Source organism: Rutilus rutilus, assembly GCF_951802725.1.
Source record: "Rutilus rutilus genome assembly, chromosome: 6".
Taxonomy (NCBI): domain Eukaryota; kingdom Metazoa; phylum Chordata; class Actinopteri; order Cypriniformes; family Leuciscidae; genus Rutilus; species Rutilus rutilus.
In genome coordinates, this window is record NC_140214.1 from 19,245,033 (window position 1) to 19,262,235 (window position 17,203).

General features: G+C 37.2%; 1 protein-coding gene across 2 annotated transcripts; it reads right to left on the minus strand.

Annotated features, from left to right (window-relative positions):
• Nucleotides 1–1,251: 1,251 nt before the first annotated feature.
• Nucleotides 1,252–4,654, minus strand: pi15b (peptidase inhibitor 15b). Of its 2 annotated transcripts, none has more exons than XM_084412616.1 (6): nt 4,567–4,654; nt 4,156–4,376; nt 3,183–3,301; nt 2,800–2,932; nt 2,605–2,720; nt 1,252–2,445 (listed from the first exon to the last, which is right to left on the minus strand). In XM_084412616.1, the coding sequence occupies exons 2-6, from the start codon at nt 4,294–4,296 to the stop codon at nt 2,310–2,312; spliced, it is 645 nt and encodes a 214-aa protein (XP_084268742.1). In that variant the 5' UTR covers nt 4,297–4,376; nt 4,567–4,654; the 3' UTR covers nt 1,252–2,309. The 2 variants fall into 2 exon arrangements, with proteins under 2 accessions (XP_084268742.1, XP_084268741.1); XM_084412615.1 differs by having other exon boundaries at nt 4,156–4,451.
• Between the last annotated feature and the right edge of the window lie 12,549 nt (nt 4,655–17,203).

Genomic DNA, 17,203 nt, shown 5'->3' on the forward strand with positions numbered 1-17,203 from the left:
CTATCTATCTATCTATCTATCTATCTATCTATCTATCTATCTATCTATCTATCTATCTATCTATCTATCTATCTATCTATCTATTTATTTATTTGACTTTTTGCTGTACAGTGTTGTGTATCTGTGTAATAGGCCAAACCAACACTAGATGGCAGCATTGAGTGATATGGATAAAATTAACTGTGAAAACTCTCCATAAACATGACATTTGGGCTGGATGATTATATTGATTACATTTAGCCTATACAAAACTGATTTCCACAGCTTGAATTTTAATTTGAGAAGCTTTCTAATTTGTCTCATGATAATCTAGTATTTCTGGCAAAGTCACATAATACTTTTTCCTTTTATCTTAGTAGGCCTACTTTAAAGGGCATTCTTTAAAATGTGCACATCTGTAGAAGAGGTCATGCAATTGGTAAAGGATGATTTTTCTTTAGTGTGAAAATAAATAAAATAATGATTATTTCGATGTATCTGTTGGCAGAGAGGGCCTTTAGCAGGCCCGGTCAATGTATGCAGTGGTTTTGACCTATATTTTGCTGAGAGAGCTGGATTGTTATGTTTGTTATTTGGTGGTAGAAAGGGGGAAGTCTTTCAGTTTTGTTTTGTTTTTGTGCTCACATCCACTGCCAATATCGATGGTCTGCAAAATTATAAAAACAGGGGTATATTGTTTTTTTCCTAAGCAAACATACTATTGGTTTACCATTTCTCATATTTCAGCTTTATCAACATACAGAAATGCTGAGAATGTTTTCACCAGATCAGTCTTGCATAGTGATCAGGAATATTTTCAGGTGTCTCAAAACTATTATAATCGAGTCCTGCAGATTTGAAGACAGCTCTGAAATTTTTCAGCAGAAACAGAACAGAAAGGCATATATTCAAAGTAACACAAGAGGTTGACAAAAGAAGAAATAATGCAAAACTAAATCTGAAAAGTGGATGAGGAGAATCGCTGAAGAACTGTCCAGAAAAACTGGAACCATTTAGCTTCATGGACACATGTTTACATAATCCATAAAGTAATTCAGCAGTCTCTGAAAGACACTTAAACCATGTGAAGTAACATGTGCCAGGAAAATCTTAGAAATGTGTTTACATATGAACCCAATACATCTCTTGAATGTCACTGTGCATTTGCAAATACAATTTTTCAGTAAACTTAAAACTACCTTTGAATGACACTTCTTTTCACACACATACAAAGCACCTTAACCTGTACCCCAAAACAGACACTCACAAGTAGTAAAGAATTCTTTATTTGTATATATTTTCAGCACAAAACTGTAGAAACACTTAAACTACACCAACTGCATATTGGGCTAAATATAAACAATCTCAGTGCAATATGTGCTAGTGCTACTGTATCTTGTGTTTAGGGAGATAAAATAACATAAGAGCATACAATATATATCTCCCATTTAAAAAGAAGAAGAACATGAAGAAAACAATACCGCTACTATGCGCTGGGAATGTATAACGAATAATTCTCAATCTCCACCAATTGAAAGAGCTCTTATGCTGGCATAAAATAATGCACTCATTGTATATGAAATGACACAATCATAAATGTAATAGCTTAGATGCACCTCCTCTCTCCCAGAGAACTAAAAAACTAGGATGTGGAGGTCACAATCTGAGGTCATGTCTATGGGTCATGTTAGTGTAACCATGGCAACATCACTGTTCGGCAAACATTACGTAAAAAGAAAAGCGAATCAAATTCAGAGTAGCAATCCTCGACACAGAAAAGCACCATTCCATGATCATTTTTCATGAGTTGCCAATTGCTATAGTTAAATGTAACACGCACACAAACACCATATAATATAACTAAACATGAGAACTTTTCATAACCAAATAAAAATGTTGAAAATACATTCAACGTTATCATTACAAAAACCTCAGAGTGGTTTTTGCTACTGAAAATACATGTACAGCTATAAAAACAAAAAATAGCTTGAATGTTTTATGTCTAAGCACCTTGGAAAAACCCTGACGTAACGGATGTAAAAAAAGAAAAGTGTATAAAAGTGGAATATAAACATTCTTATATAGAGTGATCAGTACAGACTTGATCTTTGAACCAGAAGAAACTATAACTACTATCCATGAGCATCAATATGATGGCTGATCCTAAAACAGTCATGTTAAGATTGTATTAACATTAGCACCATTTCTGGAATCGATATATCACATACAAAAAAGCAGCTAAATCTGCTGTACAAAATGCATATATAATTTTAAAAGATATATTACACAGTACATTACTGTAAAATTGCATTAAACATATGACAGACAGCTTATTTAAACCAGTACATGAAGTTTGAGTTGATGGCAGGATAGCACATGTTGTTGCTGCATGAACCCCCATAGCTTGGAGGACAGGCTGAGCATGGCACACCGACTCTGTAAGGTGCTTCGCCAATCCAGTTGCCCCTGAAAAATAGGATTCTTATAAAAATATGCCACAAAGACAAGCATGCGTAACACTTTAGTCACGCTCTGGCATTATCAGACTAAGAATGGCACACTCTGTGCTCTTGTAGAGTGTAAGGTCTGGCTAGAGTCACGTTAAAGGATAAAAACATGACTAACTTTGGGGAATAATTGCAGACCAAGTACGTTGCCTCCCTCCACACGGCGCCCCACACTACCATATTGTAACAGGTTTGGATGGCACATCCGACTCTGTTTGATGACGCCCACACCATCTGTAACATTCATAGAGCATCAGACATGCAAGTTTTTGCTGTTTGCTAAATCTATATTATGACTTGCAACCAAACTCACTTGTGTGTAATGTGTGCACATGGGTCCATAACAGCGCATCGGGCAGCGGGGATTGCAGTCGCGCGGGTATGGAAACGCATAATCTCTGACCTCATCATACCAAGGTTTAACCAGCTGAAGAATGGAGCGGTAACTGGCAGGAGCACAATTTGGGCGGGTGGGGGGTGGGGGGGGGGACAGTATTATACACTGGACTGTATCCAAAACACAATTCTGGTCTGGCCTGATGCCTTGAGTCTTGTTCATCATTTGTAATTTGATAATGCTGCTAAAGTGACATTTTTAAGTCTTAAATGAGCACCATTCTTCTTTATTCAAGGAACACTAAAGATATGAGAGGTTTTTCTGTCAATGGCAAACAACTGTTCACCTGCAAGACTTACTAGCCAGTTCGGACTGAGAGGTTTTGACCCAGATATCTGAGAAGGTAAGGAGGTCCATGTTCCCAAATACAGGTGGCTGCCCAAGCTTCTGCTGACCTGGCCAGGCCTTCATCCCAAAGCTAAACAAATATATTAAAAACAGAGGTAATTGTGTGCAATAAAAAAATATTATAATTATTCTTATTATTTAAAAAAATTTACATTTGAAACCATGGAGGAAAGCATATAAAATCCATGTCAAATAGACCTAAGATTAAAGTGCCCTACTTTCTGCTAATGTCTGCTCTCTAATTGCTCTCGTGGTACTTTGATGTCATACACCGATCGGTCTGCGCAGTGCCACTTCAAGTCAAACACACTAGGCTGCGTCCGAAATCACATTCTCTTGAGTAGGCCTGCTTATTTTGAATAAGTAATTATTTCACGATTACTAAAAGTAGGTCTATGTTCTATATAGTGTGTAGCCTACGAATGTAATCTGGACGTACTACATTCCACAAATTGTCATTATCACGTGACCTATAGTAGGGAAGTTTGAGATTTTGGATGCAGCCCTAGTGTGATTTCATGTGAACATTTAGTCACATGACCAGAGATGTTTAATCCCGCGCGCGCGCGCGTGTGTGTGTAAATGGCATAGGCCTACTTGTTTTACTTTATAATAGGCTAGGCTACTTAATTGTAGTAATTGCAAACAAACTGGGATTAAACTGTTCTGGTATTGTGACTATTTACACCACCAACGAGTATTTAATAGCCTACCTTTTAAACTCAAAAGTACATTTACCGGTGGGATTAAATTATTTGAGACTATTTTGATAAACTATTATAATATTTTATTGTATCCAGCAGGAGGAGCTGTCGGATGAATTAAATGCAGCACCGCATTTCAATCTAATCTGCTTCATTTAATGTTGATAGTGAGGGGTAAAATGCTTCATATTGTTTCTTTGGAAATGAGTAGGATGCTTACCATGTACTCCATGTTTGCTGCAGGTGGGAAAACATTCGCGCGCACCTTGTTGTGATAGTCCAGAATTGCTATCATGTCATCTTGAGAAATGTACCGTTTTCGCCTTGATTTGGGTATGGATGGCAATCCGTCATCACCCATTTCCGATTTATTGATAGTGAGATTGGTTCCGGCGAGAGTTTCAGTCGCATTTCTGATAATCCAAGCGCTCGCATCACTGGCTACGAATACAAGAAACAAATCGGTAAAAAAGTTGATGGTCTTCATCCCTCTTTTGGTGACTAATCAGTGATTATCTGCAAGTAAAATAATACTTATGAACATTTACATGAAATATAACTGATAAAAGATATTTTAATTACACATTGTAGGCTATTTAAAAAGTGTAAGATTCCTGCATCAACATCGTACCGTTGAATCGTTCGTTTCTGAATGAGTGTGCGGAGCAGCTCTGTGAGTCTCAGTTATCCTGATGGAGATCTCTCATCCCGTCCACTGCTGCCTCTGGCTTTTATACTGTGCTGCTGGGATTCAGGAGGCAAGCGCAAGGTGCTCTGACTGCGACCGGTCACCTGAACACCAGAATGAGGCCAGCTCACTATCTTACACTCGGTATGTTGTTTAATTGCAGTATAGTGAACTTTTTAAAAAATTTTTTTAATAATTACGTGCTGGCTGTAGCTGCATTATTACACTGCTACTTAACTAATAAATACATAAATATATATTATAAATATTTTTTGAATAGAAATACTTTAATTAGCTTATTAGGATATAGACCGGGGAAAGACGGGATTCCCGGATGGGTGGATCTACAGTGTTCTGCAACGGCAATAATTCAGAAACAAGTATTAAAGGAAATATAAGTAGGCAATTCCAGACGTGCTTGTAATAACACTAATTAATCATAGTTTGCTATTAGTTGCACTGAAAATATACCATGCTACTGGATGCATTTTTTGTTTCCTTAAAAAAGACAAATGTTACAAAATCCATGTATATAACCTTTGTGGAGGCTAACATCTTGTTAATAGACACAATTAACCTTTCTCAGTATGGCTAACAGCTTAGAAAGTCAGTGAGATATGGTTTTTGTATTATATATGATTTTCTTCTATTATTCATTATACAGATACACTTGTTCAGTGTTTGAGTCCAAAGAGCCCATTTGCCAGCATGTGTGTGGAGCCAAGTTAAGAAGCCCTTTGGAAGCATATCGTTTTCTTTGGCAGGTGGAAGCTGAGTAAGAGCAACGTGACGCACATACGACCCCACTCCCCCGTTAACTCTCCTCCCCTTTTCCACTGAACAGTGAATTTGCAGGTTTTCTTGGAACTGAGTGTTACTACTTATGCATTCTTTGGTCCAGAAGTGAGATTTGTACTATGTCCAAGAAGTAATTAGCCCTAAGTTAGAAGTTAAGTTTTTGGGTAAAATTTGAAATTGGGTAATCGGGTTAAATGAAGGCAATGCATTACATTATCTCATCTCATTGCAACTTTTTCAGCTGCTCCCTCTTCACAAGGCCAAATGAGTGGATTATACCATAGATAGAGGATCTTATTGGGTCCCTCTTTTCACAGGACCCAGGTATACATTTTCCTATTTAAAACTCTCAGTGATAGCCTTTATAAAATGAACAAATGTTATTTTGCCTTCACAAAATAGTAATTTGCTATAAATCAGCAAAACAGAAGCAAGTGCAGAGATACTAGAGTGACACTCATAGCTTGACTCATTCGTTTTCAGCTTTGCAGAAAGACCCTACAATAACCTGTCAGAATAACCAAAGTAAGTCATATACTGTATGAGGGACAAAACATGTTTAAAGAGTCGAGAAATAATTGTAAACTGCATAATTTGAGATGGGATATTATCTGTGGTAAAAGATAAAACAGCATGCAAGAAACCAGATGAATAATGTGAATATCTAATCTTTTGGATTTCGTTTCAGCTGTGCATTGGATTTTAATGGAGGAACCATTCGGGCTGTTTAAGAATACATTTAACACAAACTGAGCTATGCAGTATGATATAAAAAATGAAATCTTTTGCAGTTATTCTGTATGTTGGCCTTATGCCAATTAAACCCTATATGTCCCCTCATTCATATTTAATAATGAATTAATATTTGATATTTTTACAGTGCATATTCACTTCTTGGACTGGTGTTGTTTAGCTGAAGAGTGGGAGCTGGAAAGAGAAGGTCTACTGCCAACAAGCCATCAGTATCCTTGCTTAGCATTTGTGTGCTCCACCCAATGATGTTCTTACTAACTGGCAGCTCATAGTTACAGCAGAACAACTTCATTTCCCTGTGCCTTAGGAGGTAAACACTGTCCCAGTGAAACTTCCAAATGACAAACCTGTAATCAGAGGTTCACTAAAGCCAATGGCTTCTATATATAACAATTGTTTATTTTGTTCTAAAAAGATTATTCGAGCAACCTACTTATGTGCCTTGTATTCTGTGAATTCTGCAGTAATAAAAAAAAAAAGTCCTAGAAAAGCTACATATAGCCATGCTTACTTTGCATTCTGAAAGACTGCTTTGTGCATATGCATCTTCATTACATGGAGCCATTATCCATTTAATTCCCACTGTTTACCATTATTTTATAGTCAAAACTCATTCACACACTTAAATCTACCCTATTTAATAAAAAAAATCCATGATGGTCAAAACACAATAAATACATTTAAAGAAACAAATGATCAAGTTCAATATGCAGGTGTGAGCATGAGGAAATCTTAGGTCATTAGGTCGAATGGTTCATCAGGATTCATTAAGTTTTGAATTATTCATTAGGGACCTATGAAAATCTCAAACAGGAACATTGTGTTCATTCACCTATTCACCATGCTGAATCGCTGATATCTGCTCATTTCCATCACTGAACAGCTCATATACTGACAGTTTATTGTTTGGTCACTTTTTTGTTGTAACAAGTTGTCCTCAACATTATTTCAGTAAAGAACATCTATTGTGAATATGCAAACAAATGCATTTGCGAACATGCACCATCATTAAAACGTTTGGGGATGGTATATGTGTGATCTGTAATGGTCGGTAAGAAAATCTCCTGTTCACCAAGGCTGCATTTATTTGAGCAAAAATATGCTAGTAAAAACAGTAATTTTGTGAAATATTATTACAATTTAAAATAACTGTTTTCTATTTGAATATATATTAAAATGTAATATATTTTTGTGATAATATATATTATCTGTGCTCTCAGATCTTCATCTTCAATTTCTCTTATGGTACCTCGGATTACCATGGGTGCCAGATCTTTTAGTTATGCTGCCGCCCACCTATGGAACTCTCTTCCCCTTGATGTTCGCAATAGCGATTGCTTGTTGACTTTTAAAACGCGTCTTAAGACATATCTTTTTATACAAGCTTTTTTATAACATGTTGTATTGAGTCTTTAATGCACTTTATCTGTATGTGGCTTGTTTGTTGTGTGTATTGTCTTATGCAGTGACCTGTATATTGCTTGTGGGGTGACCTTGGGTGTTATGAAGACGGCATTAAATAAAATGCATTATTATTATTATTATTTCTGTGATGGCAAAGCTGATTTTTAGCATCATTACTCTCCAGTCTTCAATGTCACATGATCCTTCAGAAATCATTCTAATATGCTGAATTGCTGCTCAAGAAACAATTATTATTATTAAACATTTCCTATTAATATTTTTGTGGAAACCAAAAAAAAAAAAAAATCAGGATTCTTTAACGAACTGAAAATTTGAACAGAAATTTGGCGCGAGAGACAGAGACGTGTGGTATCGATCAGCAACAGGTAATTTGAATGGTTATTAGAGACAAATGTACAACTTCATTTGTTATGAAGAAATATGTCTTACTGCAACAGGGTGATATGTTCCTTGACAAAATGAAGAGATCATCCAAAATACATCTATATCTTAAGCGAGCTTTGTTGCATACAGTTAGGGTGGGTGTTTATAATGTTACAATGATTTGTGACATAATGGAGTTGTGCAACATTTCTGTAGATGATGTGCCAAAACATTGTCTAGTTCAGGAGTCCACCAATTGTTGTTTGATCCTAAACCAATTTTTGTTGTTACCACAAAAAATACAATATTAGGTTCATGACAGACATGACAGCTTGTAATAAAAAACATAAAAAATTGTTAAAAAAACCTTTGTCACATGAACTCAAACAGTATGTCAGCCATGGCAAACATTCTTGTGTATCTGATATTTGCTTAATCAAATACATCTATTTTCTGTTGCAGAATGTCAAAACATCTCTGACATCATTTTTTGTTCTTCATTGTTCTTCATTCTTCATTTACTTGCTAACAATTGTGCTCATAATAAACTCATGCTCAAGGATGACAGTGAAACTAGCAATTATGATACAAAGTAAAAATAAATGTTTGCTTTTATTTTATTGACATTTTAAAATGTCAGAGTAGGGAGAGAAAAGCCATTTCCCCCTTAAGGGAACCTCCAAGCACAACAACTCTCTCAGTACTCCATAAAAGCACTGGACTCTAGCTCAGATATGAAAAAAAGAGATTGAAAACCTCCCTTTCTATCATGAGCAATTCCCTGGAACACAAAGAGAACAAACTTCTAATGCACTCTAATGCAATTTATTAACGTATGAGGTTTATGAGCACTGTAATGAAAACAATTTCAAATGAAGCACATTAATGTCTATAACTGGGGTCAAATCTCATAAAGCATTATTGGGAGATCACCAAACAGCCTCTGGAGCCGAAATTCATTAACACTATTATATAGTTATTTTTCTTTAAAAGAGTCATATGGTTCAGTGACGTTGGCTCAGACTAATGCTGTGATTAACTATCTGTTTGTTTCTCTAGTCCATATGTAATCCTTGATTTAATTTCTTACGGTTCATGCTGATATCAATAATGGACTCCTGTATTGGCTATCATTTTGTGACCCCCATGATGCAGTGCAATGTTTTTCTCATCAGGATTTTAATGGCAAATTAGATGGCCACACAACCTCCAAAAATCATCCACATGTGGGAATCTATAATTAAATGAAGAAAATTAAATATGATGTGGTTTTTAAGCAATAAATTGTTATTTTGTGGCTTGGCAATCTTGTGTCTTTGGCAAGACCAAGATAATGGTGGTCTAATCATGTGGAGAAGGATTTCACACATTAGATTTATTTACAGGAAATTCTTTGTAAACCCAGTGGCCCCAAGTGTAATCATTTTTTAGGCTACAGCGCAGATATTGGTCAAATTAACAAACAGCATCTCTTCTACTTACTTTAAAAACTGAATATTTCCGTTTGTAAAACTGATGCACATTATTTCTGTGCAAACGAGCAAAGATGCGGTCACAAAGCTGCAAATCCACTTGACCGAAATCTGCGATTGAAAGACTTTTGTCCTCACGCAGAACTCCTGGTCCAGCTCCACCTCTCTGGACGTCTAATGGGGTGGAGGGATAGAGTTGTGGGTAGGGTTAGGACAGGTTTAGGGTATATTATAACTCCACCCATTAGGCCCAAATTACATTCGCCCCTCCTCGCTGGACATCTAGCGAAGAGGAGCTAGAAATGACTGGATTTTGCCAGCGAAAATTCACCAACAATGATGATGAACGGTATGTGCTCCTAACTTTTTATAATATCGTTTATATAGCCTAGGCCTAACATTTAATTTCAGTCTTCAAATCGAAATGGTCGAGAGACTCGCTGTTTGTAGCCTATCGCTCACTCACTTGAGTCAGTCTGAGCCCTATGGACTGAGCATTATGATGGGGATTTTTCAGTGATACTGCAGGTTAGTGGCGACAAGTGACAGTCATTGAATCATTCATTCAAACGATTCCCTCAAAATACAGATTAATTTAGGAATGAGCAATGAGTGAGTAAGTTATTCAATTATCAACCAATTCATTATAAAACACTGGTTCATTCAAGGCAGAACACTTATTCAAAAGAAGTAGGCCTACCTACTCAGAGAATATGCAATTTCGGACACAGCCGCTGTCTTTATGAATGAGCAACTGAGTCATTTACTATTCAACCAATTTGTTCAAAACAGATTAATTCAGAAATAAACAAGTGGCTTTATAAGTAAGTCATTGGGTCATTTGTTGTGACTGAATGACATAGTTACATTCTTGTGATATGTCTGTTGCTTTACTATGTCAGAAGTTTAATAATTGAATCACAGTGTGTGTAAAACGCCAATCTCTTTGAGAGGCTGCTCGCTGCAGAACAAATGGGTGGAGCTAGACATCCAGTGAGGAGGAGCCAATGTAATTTGGTCCTAATGGATTTGGTATTCTAAATGGAGCTAGAATACACCCTAACCCAGGGTTTCTCAAACTCGGTCCTGGAGGGCCACTGTCCTGCACAGTTTAGCTCCAACCCTGATCAAACACACCTAGCTGTGAGTTTCTAGTGATCCTGAAGACATTGATTAGCTTGCTCAGGTGTGTTTGATCAGGGTTGGAGCTAAACTGTGCAGGACAGTGGCCCTCCAGGACCGATTTTGAGAAACCCTGCCCTAACCCTATCCTAACTCTGTCCTTCCACCCCATTAGACGTCCAAAGAGGAGGAGCTGGACGTCATTTGACTCTGCAGCGAGTACCACTTGATCTCTTTAAGGAAAATACTAAAGGACTACAACCAGCATATCAAAGAGAACAAGAGGAATGAAATTAGGTTAATGACATGCACATGTACATGAAAAAGACATGCAGGACCAGCTGCCTCGGTCAAGCACTGAATGTCTTTGAATGACCTTTGGGACGATCCCGTTCTAAACCTATTGTTAAAAGCAAAGTGAGACTGAATAACAAACTGTATTGTTGGTGCTCTGGCCAGAACATTAAACAGTGGAAACCATAGCAGCAAGCACTTTAAATAAAAGTGAATTATAGTGTACAGCGTGGACTAATGCACAAACTAATGTTGAATGTTGTAAAATGTCATGTTGCTTCGAAGGGAATTTTAATGTGGTCTAGACCGAATGGAATAGGAGTTGTATTTTTTTTGCAGTGATTAAAGTGATGGTGCACTGGGCTGGTCAGTTGTCTGGTTTAGACAGGAAGTGGCAATGGCCCGCATTTTCAGTGTGGGAGGAACATGTGGACACTTGTTTTAAATCTTCCATTCATTACAACACCATATTTGAACCAAAATTATAGTGTAGAATTGTTTCCATATCTTTAGTGTTGCTCCAAAAGAAAACTTAAATGCATTGTAAATTGCTTTGGATTAATGCCAAATGCATTAATATAAATGCAAATGTCTGAATCTATCTCCAGAGCCTTTGGAAACATCATAACAAATGGGTTGCACTGTAGGTATGAATTTCAATGAGAGCATGGTAACTGTATGTGTCTATGAGTGCTTGTGCTTGTGTAACAGTTCTTTCTGCATTCCAACATCTTTTTTCTTCCTCAATTCACATGTATGCCAGAAAAGAAAAGAGCTCTCAGTACCATATATAGAATTACACTACAAAAATAGAACTAACAGCCGGCATTTAAAAACATTCGAACTATTAATGCAGAAGATTATTGCATGGCGATATCATCATCCACCACTACAACTGTTTATAGGAATGACACAATATGATGACATGCAAAACCTATAAAATGAAACTATGACTAAAATGTATATTATAAATTAGCAATACATTTCATTCTTATGCGTCAGAGACCATCAATGAAAAGAACAAACAGTCAGCCCTTACTTTTAAAATGGTTAGTTTTAACAATAACAGCTGACATAATGGCAAGAGCTCATGTTGTACTGGTTGAAATCATAGTTTTAAAAAGGAGATGATGTCATGCAACCATGTTTTTCAAGCTGATACAAGGGGTCCGATAAGGAATAGCATATCAAATGTTCCCCTCCACCTGAATGATGCAATCCATCAGCACAACAACAATTTATGACTACACTTCACAGACAGATTTTGTTTTATCTTTGTGTTGTGTATAATTATGGAAACATTGTGCAGTTCTGTTATAATTTTTGTGCACTTGATGAATAAGTGTAAAACTTGACTTAAATTGGATAATGACCAACTGTATAGAGAAACAGCTCCGAGAGATAAAGACTAAAGACACATAGGCAGATTAACCATATGGGCCATTTGGGCAAGTGCCCATGCAGGGGCACCACGCACATATTTCTTTTAAAACAAGCGATTCATTCTCAAACGTATTTCTAGCCTAGGCCTATATGGACCCTTTCATCAGAACGTTCTAAATTCCCCTAATGTTTTGTTGAAAGTTTATTATTTTCATTATTTTATAGTTTTTTTGTGGACGTGCGATGTACCGCCAGATTCACACTACTGCGTGAGCACGCGCGTTTCATTTCAACGCCCATATTACACTAGCATGTCCACTGGCACGGAGCAGAGCGAGTGTTTTCAATTAATTCCAATGGAAGTTGAGCTTTAAGCTCGCACGTGAGCGTGAACCTAAACTTCTTTAGGCTATGAACTGAAAACGCTCACTCTGCTCCACGCTAGGCTAGTGGAAACGCACCATTCAGATTCTGGGAGTGTGCTGTGCGGTTTCGCGTGTTTTGCGTGCTTTCAATCGAAATGAAACTGCTTCGCGACGCTCATGTATGTGTGAATCCACTACAGAGCATCAGCCTTGCACTTTCACGTTGTACTTTGCAAAAAAGTTGCACTCTAGGTGTCAGTGCCGAAAGTTGGGTTGACGTCAGAACCCAACGTCATACTGACGTCAACATCCGATGCATACATAAAGTATTTTATGTGCCCTATGTATTCATACAGTACATGTGTATACAACAAATCTCACATTCACATGGCAAAGTCCATGCCAACTGTGCTGTATCAATTACATTGTTTTAGCAGGGAAAGAAAACCACTTGCGCACTTTCACAGTTTTTCTGAGATATTTGAGCACCCAATCTTTGACAAGGGGTTACTGTGGAAAATCCACTGCAATATGGCATTGTCTTAGTATGTCATGATAAGACTTTTTTTATACTTCTTAACGCACAGTAGAATTTAAATATATTTGATATGTGTTATCTTCAGCAATATTTCTTTAGGCACATAAGCTCAGGCACTTTGTGGAACAAAGCGCCTACAAAGACAGAGTGAACTGATGGCTTTATCTATAGGAATAGTCTGGCTTTGCAATGCACTCTGGGACATACTGGCAGCCTTGGTTTTGTCTTTGTTCCATCTAAGTGCTTAGCAAGTGTTATTGTTGGCTTGCTGTTCCGTTTCCCTCCCGTTTGAGGCCTGAACTCTCTGCAGTGCCCCCAAACAAATACAGAGGGCCCTGCCTTTGTGAGAACCACCATGAACTAGTGCCTCGAGAGGCACGAAACAGGTTTTAAATGACCAGCTGGTGTGCCCAAAGTGCTTTATTTTGTCAGGTGGCCATGTATATAAGAATAATATTGTATTGGATAACCATGTTGGCAACTGTTGGATAACCATGATGCAACCAAATTAGCTCCTGGTGCGAACAATCAATTTTTCAAGTGATTATAAATGGTCATGTTTGGTTTATGACGCAGGGAAGAATCATTCAGCTGTTCTGCTGTAACCTACAACACACGAAAACTTCCCGTTAGAACAAAACAGAGATATGACTATTGCAGTTTATTTTTTGTTGTTAATTGAACTTTACTCTCTCTTGCTTAACGCATCAGCTTTAGGTATAAGAATATGCGCTGTTGTTTTGGGGAGTGGTTCTTCTGTCTCTGCTTGTTTATTTAAACACAGCTGCTGTGTGGGGGAAAGGACACTGACATCATAACCACGCTTGCCCAAATGAAACCAGCAAGAGGCCTACTTCACTTCACATCATTTTTTGAAATGATTGAAGCAGTCATTCGGACATGGCAATAAACCAAATGTGTATTTAGAACCAATGGTTGTGTTCAAAATGAGGCATAAAAGAGGAAATCTGTATTAATAGGTTTTCATACTTCATAAAAGAGATGTACTGTAACAAGTGACATTTTCAGTGTATTCCACACGCAATGGGAAATGTACCAAGCACACAGGGACACCTTGTGGTGGATTATGGGAAAATGTCCTTAAGCAAGATTTTACTTTTCTTATTGGCCATAAAGCAATTTTTTTTAACAATTAAATAACTTAAGCAAAGCAACTCACATTACTCACATTTAAACATTAATACATCTTCACATAATATAACTATATTATATAGCAGGTAGCTTCTTCCGATAGGCTATATTTTATATTATGGATGTCATATTTGTCACACAACTGAATCTTGACTGAATTCCTAAGATTAAATAATTTGGACATACTGTACTGCATACATAGGCATTGAGAGCTTAGAAACATGACGGATAAATACCAGGGGCCGCTATTTGCATTCCTTGTTGCTCAAATACATTGTGAGACTAATTTCATAGCCTACTCATTCACAACACCTGTTATTAAGAATTCAAAATGTCAGCAATAGGAGGCGTCAGAAAATACAATACCATTCTACTGGGTAAAATCTGATTCAAGTTAAATTAAATGAAAATCAATATATTCATTACAAGTATCGCACAAATCTTGTAACTAAATTTAGCTTTAGTTAACGCTAAAAGGGCAAGACCATAAAGAGACATCAGACATTTTTTTTATTGCTATTTACCATCTTATTAGGACACAAATAATAGAATTTCACGATTCTTATGTTTGTATCCTCCAGGCAGAGGTGGACAGTAACAAAGTACATTTACTTGAGTACTGTACTTAAAGCTACACTGTGTAATATTTTAAGTTGATTTTTAGCAAAAAACACTTTGTTCTTTCAAAATTATACATTCTCATTAATGTGTAATCACTTCAACCAACTAATTAAGTATTCTCGTAAGTGTATAATCTGCAATTTAGAATACATACGAGCGAGTCGCTCGAATGGCGGAAGCCATGTTGTGCATCCATCTTGAAAATACATTAGACAAAGAGGGACATACCTGGAAATTCAAGCTTCGCCTTTCGCGTTTTTACACTCAGTGGCACCGTGACGAATGCGAGGGGGAGATTACTCATGACTGCCGGCGGATTTGAAATAATACGGCCACTGTAGGAGTTAAAACGCCCTCGGAATGGGAGGGGCTAGAAAGTAATATTCAGTTGGTAGTCATATACAATTTCACCACTAGATGGGAGAAAATCCTACACAGTGTAGCTTTAAGTACACTTTTTGAGTATCTGTACTTTACTTGAGTATTATTTTTTCTGGAAACTTTTTACTTTAACTTCACTACATCTGAAAGACAAATATCGTACTTTTTATTCCACTACATTTCTGTCAAGGTCCTTGAGTATAAAGTAGTAGGATCAGTCAGGGGATGATTTTGGTTGCAGGGGTTGCATTTTGGTTGGAAATGAAAGTCGGTTTGACGTCACAGAACCCGACGTCAATCTGACGTCAGAACCCGACAGACGTTTGACGTCAAAACCCGACAGACAGACGTTGGATTTTGGTTGGAAATGAAAGTCGGGTTGACGTCAGAACCCGACGGATGTTGGTTTCTGACGTCAACCCGATTTTTCATTTTCAACCACAATACAATAACGTCTGGAGATTAACGTCAATCTGATGTTGGATTCTGACATTAACCTGATTTTTATTTTCAACGCTGCAGTCTTCTAAATGCGAATTTTGTCATTGTTTTGGAGCACACTAGCTTATAGATAACAGTAAGGCTAACATATTCATACTAAAAGCCAAAACAATTTTCATAGAGACTTTATATAGGACACTATTTGAGGGAACAGCCATTTGGGTGTCCGAAACCATTGTGGATATTATTGAGTGCACATTCAATCCCACTACTGGAACTGTGTTCTAGAAATACATTTGATATTTATATGAGGGTGTAGGGGCAATTTCTGACACAACCAATATCTGATTAACGTGAATATTATTACTAGTCTTCTCGACTAGATGTCATCATTTTTTTTTTTTTCTTGTTATTACAAAGGGGTCCCTGCCCCAGGATACATCGCCAATTTGGTGGTATAAATTAATTGAAAAAAAGTATGCTTGTTTGGCAATGCTTGTTACAAAACCTACCCATCACACAACAGCATTTTTTTCTGCATTTTTACATTTTTAAAAAGCCTCCTAAAGGGAGGTTTTTGGAGATTTTGTAACGTTTTGGTCACTTCTGGGTATAAATTTGTGCCCAAAACATAGTTAAGCAGGTACACACACACACACACACACACACACACACACATACACATATGTGTGTATGAAATTTGATACGCAACCAAAAATACATGCAAACTTGTATATGCATGTGTTTATATGTGAAATATATCAACTTTTATCTGAATGTGAGTAGATTTCCCACTACAAGTGACCATGTTGTTTTTAAATGCTACCCACGAGCTAAACAAGGAATGTATGAATGAAGACACCAGATCTAAATATTCACAACAAACACCCTTTCAACATGAAACCAAGAAATGAGACCTACACTTTCACTGCCTCTCCCCACAGCCTCTCAAATGTTTGTATCCCCCAGGATAGTAACTTACCACAGCACGGGGTAGGCTATGTACTTCTGCGTTCATTGTTTTAGTGTTGTTGTAAAATACTGTCCACATGGATCAGTGTTTCTATTCTGAGGACTGATGACGTTCTTTGTCACCTTTTGCATGGCACAAGTTCATTCATCTTTCAGCAAGTGTCTGACATCATCTGAGCATTCATTCTATAAAGAAATTGCAATCTGCAGGGCGACATACTGCAGAAGTGTGTTCAGATGGCACACGTGGGTTAAGGTTTTGGCAGTTCTGTAACCTAAATGACTTTGATGCCACAGATAAATGATGCATTTTCAGGATCTATTTTTGGCTAGAAGAGTGTAGTTGCCAATCACTTCCACCACTAAAGCTGCCATAAATCCACCCAGGACAAGCGTGGGCCACATCTGATCATAACGGTGGCCGGCTATTTTGTTGTGACAACATTACCAATGTTTTCTTTAGTAGTTACAATAAGGTAAGCTGCATAATTATAGACTTA